Source organism: Saccostrea cucullata, unplaced genomic scaffold (assembly GCF_032062105.1).
Source record: "Saccostrea cucullata isolate Sc308-1 unplaced genomic scaffold, CSIRO_AGI_Scuc_v1 ctg5142, whole genome shotgun sequence".
In the NCBI taxonomy this organism is placed as follows: domain Eukaryota; kingdom Metazoa; phylum Mollusca; class Bivalvia; order Ostreida; family Ostreidae; genus Saccostrea; species Saccostrea cuccullata.
The window spans coordinates 43,449-48,772 of record NW_026929959.1 but is presented as its reverse complement, the minus strand read 5'-3'; the positions used below and the strand labels follow the sequence as shown (position 1 = coordinate 48,772).

Genomic DNA, 5,324 nt, shown 5'->3' with positions numbered 1-5,324 from the left:
ATGGCGCACCATACTCCGGGCACATGGAATTCAAAGATTTACAAAATTTTAGAGAATGCAAAAGTTAGCATCTACAGCATTTAACACACAAGTAATATAGATAAAGACCAAGAAATTTAACATAAAATAAATTCTATTATCAACTTACACTGTAGATGGCCAGGGTTCAGACAGAAAGACAAAAAAATCAACAAAGTATGGCGGCAATCTTAAACATCAAATTAAGTCGCACGAAAAATATTAGTTCGTACCTCAAACTATTCTATTTAAAAAATACACTGAAAAGCTAAAGTAGGGGAAATTGAAAATGAAGCCAAAACACTCCCCGTCTGATATCTGTCTTGATATCACAATGTTTTCACTATCAAGAGTTCACTCCTCTAACAAAACTACCAAGTCTGTCACCGGTCTGATGTATGTAAGAGTCTTTCCGTCCTTGCTGACACGAACTTCCACCGTGCGAATTAACTTGTCCTTACCGGGAAACACTTTGATCACAAGCCCGAGGGGCCACATGTTTCGATGGGTTTCTAGGTCCTTAAGCAGTACGACATCACCCACACTAACGTTTCTTTGATCTTGATGCCACTTCTTCCGAATCTGTAACGTGTGCAGATATTCTTTTTTCCATCTGTCCCAAAACATCTTGGAAAGGTGTTGAAGTCTTTTCCACTGCACTCTTAGTAGATCCTTAGCATCTGTGTTGCAAACTTCATCGTTCAGAGTGTCTGTCTTTTGAGTAAGCAAGATGTTCGGAGTGAGAATGAAAGGCGTGTCTGTATCTGTAGGAATGGAGGTCAGAGGGCGCGAATTTATAATTACACTGGTTTCGGCAAGAAAGGTAGATAAAACTTCATGCGTGAGTCCTTGGGCGCTATGTTCGTTTAACATGTTGTCTAGGATACGGCGTGTTACCCCAATCATTCGCTCCCATACGCCACCCATGTGTGACGCATGGGGGGATTAAAGATCCAGACAGATCCTCCCGAGTACAGCAAGTCTTTGATTGGTGGATCCTCTATGTTGATAGCATTGATATGTAGTGGATCAACAGCACCAATGAAATTGGTTCCCCTGTCTGAACGATACTCCCTCACATATCCTCGTATGGCGGTGAATCTACGCAAGGCATTGATAAAGGACGAGGATGACATCTCCTCCAGGACTTCAATGTGTACGGCACGTGTCACCAGACAAGTAAACAACGCCGCCCACCTCTTGCTGTTTGCGGAACCTCCTCTGGTTCGACGAGTCAACACTTCCCATGGCCCGAAGATATCTACACCGACTGATGTAAACGGTGGCTGTCCTGGCTCAATGCGATCTTCTGGTAGGTCAGACATTTTCTGGTTGCTGAACTGCCTACGTTGTTTTCTGCAAGTTACACACTTGTGAATAAGTGAAGAAACGAGACGCTTGCAGCCTGTCATCCAGTATCCCATTGATCTAACTTTCCCTTCTGTAAAATGTCGACCTTGATGCATGACTAGTTGATGGCATTTGCGAATCAATAAGGTTGCTAAGTAGTGCTTCCCTGACAGTAGGATGGGATTTTTGCAGATAACATCAGTTCGCAGGTACTTCAAACGTCCACCTACTCGGATGATTCCTTCGTCATCGATAAATGGGTCTAAGGTAAGTATGCTGCTGTTCTGCGGTAATGGTTGACTTGAGCGCAAGCAGTCAATTTCTTCAGCGTAGACTTCCTGTTGCACTGTCTTGATCAAGAAGTGCTCAGCCCGTTGATAGTAGCTCAATGATTTTGGCAAAATCAGTGATTTGTCTTCCTTCCTGTACACTATAAAGCGTTTTAATAATGCTAGACTCTCCACCAAACGATCCCAGTCAGAAAATCGCTCAAATCTCGAAGTGCCCAACAATGGTCTGCACTCTGTCTTTAGACAAGTGGGTCGGATTTCCTTGTCTACTTGAGGTTCAACTAGTGGAAAGGTTATGGTTTGGTCATACTGATCACTCAAATGAACATCTACTGGTCCATTTAACCAAGTACTTGTAGCTACGTCTCCTGGTGACACTCCTCGGGTACCTTCATCAGCAGGGTTGAGATGAGTCGGGATATAGTGCCATTGACCTGGGTTGCTGAAACTCCGTATTCTTTCCACTCTGTTAGATACGTAGATAAAGAATCGTCGCTTGTCATTGTTTATATAGCCAAGTACAACACGACTATCACTGAAGTACTTCACTGAATCAAACACTACATCAAAATGTTCTGTGACAGACTGTGAAATTTCCACGGCAAGTACAGCTGCACAAAGTTCCAAGCGTGGAATAGTATGACCAGACACTGGTGCAACCTTCGACTTCCCGAGCACAAATCCAGTTTTAGAGGAACCATCTGGGTAGAGTACATTCACATAAGAAAAAGCAGCCACTGCTTTCTCTGATGCATCACAAAACGTCCAAAGTTCCTTTCTCACGGCCTTACTGAGGTACGGTACAGTCACACGGGGAATACATAGATCTTCTAGAGCTTTGAGTGATGAGCTCCACTCTATCCATCGTGACATGAGGTAGTCTGGTAGCTGTTCATCCCAATCTACAGTTTCTGTGACTACGTCTCGCAGGATAAGTTTACCATTGATAATCACGTGAGAGAGGAATCCTAACGGATCAAAGATGCTGTTCACTGTTGAAAGTACGCCTCTACGTGACAGTGGTTTATCTTCTGTTGTAATGCTGAATTTGAACGAATCTGCAGTCAAGTTCCACTGAATGCCAAGACTTCGTTGCATTAACAGATTCTTATCGAGATCCAGATCAAAAATGTCCTTCACCAAGTCTTGTGGTTCAAAGGCACTCATCACTTCCAGACTGTTAGACGCAAACTTATGCAGCCGCAGTCCTCCATACTCTCTCATAGCAGCTTGTGTTCTCTGTATCAAGTTGATAGCCTCAGCTGTTGTTGAACATGATGTTAAGCCATCATCAACATAGAAGTTCCTTGTAATGAATTCCTCTACATCTGCACCATGACTGTCCCTTGACATGTGAGCTATCTTCATCAAACCTGATGAAGCAACTGCAGGGGAGGGGCTATTCCCGAAAACATGTACTTTCATTCTATATTCAATTAACTTGTTGCCAACTTCACTGTCCTTGTACCATAGGAATCTTAGGAAATCTCTGTGTTCTTCTTTTACAGTAAATCAATGGAACATGTGTTGCACATCTGCTACAACTCCAATCATCTCTCTCCTGAAGCGAATCAAAACTCCAAGTAAATTGTTTGTGAGGTTAGGGCCAGAGAGCAGTTGGTCATTCAGAGATGTACCTTCGTACTTCGCGGAGGAATCAAATACACCCCTAATTTGGTGAGGTTTTTGTGGGTGGTAAACCCCAAAGAGTGGTAAATACCATCTTTCTTGGTTCCGTTGTAATTGTGGTGCTTTTTCAGCATGGTCATTTTCAAACAGCTTTAGTATGAAGGTCGTGAAGTGGTCATTTTGAACTGGATTTTTCTTGAGACTAGCATCTAGAGCCTTTGCACGTCGTAACGCAAGTTCATAGTTGTTCGGTAGGGGTTGTCGAGGTTGACGGAATGGTAGAGGAGCTACCCACTTTCCATCTGGACCTATGACTAACTCTTCCTTCATAATGTCTGTGAATATTCTGTCCTCTACTGATGTTCCAATCTTATTGTCATTCCTTGTGCGCTGGAACAAGGCCTCGTCACGATCAGCATGAAAGTGTGTCTTGGCAAGGTCATTCCTCATAAACTGATCCTTTACAGAAATAATCTGGTCACAAGGTTCAAGAATAGTTCTGCGACCATTCTCAATAATAAAGGTCTTGTACGCTGTGGCCACTTTCGGAATGTGTTTTCCAGATAAACATGTATCACCGATAATCGTCCAGCCTAATGGTGACCTTTGAGCGAAAGGTTCCTCTTCCTGTCCTATTCGTTGTTCTATCACATGGTGAGATTGAGGAAGATCTCTTCCTATCAGTGACATGATTTTCTTTGAAGTGTCGACTGGTGAAAAGGAACTCGCAATATCTCGCATATGTGAATAATGAGCTGCCACTTCTGGGGTGGGAATTTCTAGATAGTTGTTTGGTATTTCATCACATTCTAGGACACATGGAAGCTGAAGCCTTGTCTGACGGTCTGCTGACTCAATGAACAATCCTGATGCTGTTCTGCCTGATGTCATCACCTGTCCAGAACACGATGTCATCAGATACTGTATTGTCTGTATTGCCCAATAGGTCACACACTTCTTTCTTTGCTAAAGTCTTGTTACTTTGATCATCTAACATAGCATATAAGGAGACAGCTTTTCCATAATAGATCACTGTTGCAGGAACTATCCTGGCACAGGATTTTCCTTTGAATTCCCCACTAATTTCTGTACAGCTACTGTTCACTGTTGTCACATGTTCACTGGGAATAAGGGGTTGTTTAGGGGGTTCCTCCCCGCCATGGACTGGTGCACGTTTCTGTTTCTCAAAACTGCCACTGGAAGCTGAGGCGCTGTCCACATGCAATGCTCTGATGTGAGATTCACTTCTGCAGTCTTTGCACTTAATGTTTGCCTTGCAGTCAACTTTTCTGTGAATTCCAGAACAACAACGGAAACATAGTCCATGCTCTCGCATTAGTCTCCTGCGTTCTTCCAGAGATTTCGACTTGAACACTCTACAGTTAGCAACACTGTGTTTCACCCCAGGTCCCTTGTGAATCACACATCCATCATCCTTATGATCTTGGGAATGAGCTGTTTCATTCTGTTGGGTCACAGTTGTCTTTTTGGTGCTCACTTTTCCCTTGAATGCGGTCAATGGTTGTGGGTTACTGTCACTGTGATACTTAAAGCTGGGATCATTTCTGATTCTGCTCATCTCCTTGATGAAGTCAACAAAGATGTTAAATGGAGGGAAGATGGCTCCATGTGTATTTTTATATTTCACGGCATGGTTGGTCCACTTTTCCTGTATGGAATATGGCAATTTGGAAATTATTGTCCTTATTCCCACTGAAGAATCCAGATATGAAAGCATGCATGAATATTTGGGATCCTCCTTTAGAAACTGTAATTCCATGAGGATGTCAGATAGCTCGTAAAGTTTCTCGTCGTCCTTATTTCCAAGTTTTGGAAAGTTGGAGAGTTTGGTCCTAATGGAAGCTTCTACAAGTTCTGGAGCCCCATAGCGTTCGTCAAAGCGATCCCACAGCCTTTGTAATCCCTTAGACAAATCAAAGATATTTGATGTCTTGATGCTTAATGCATGTTTTCTTGAATCTGGTCCTAGATATTTGATCAGGAGATCCATTTGTTCGGACGCCAGAATCTGTAGTT

The 5,324-nt window shown here is 42.9% G+C and overlaps 1 protein-coding gene across 1 annotated transcript; it reads right to left on the bottom strand.

The window, feature by feature from the left end:
• Positions 1-920: 920 nt before the first annotated feature.
• LOC134282517 (uncharacterized) lies at positions 921-3,083 on the bottom strand. The gene has a single exon (XM_062764920.1). It carries the CDS (start codon positions 3,081-3,083, stop codon positions 921-923), a length of 2,163 nt encoding a protein of 720 aa, XP_062620904.1.
• Positions 3,084-5,324: the final 2,241 nt, after the last annotated feature.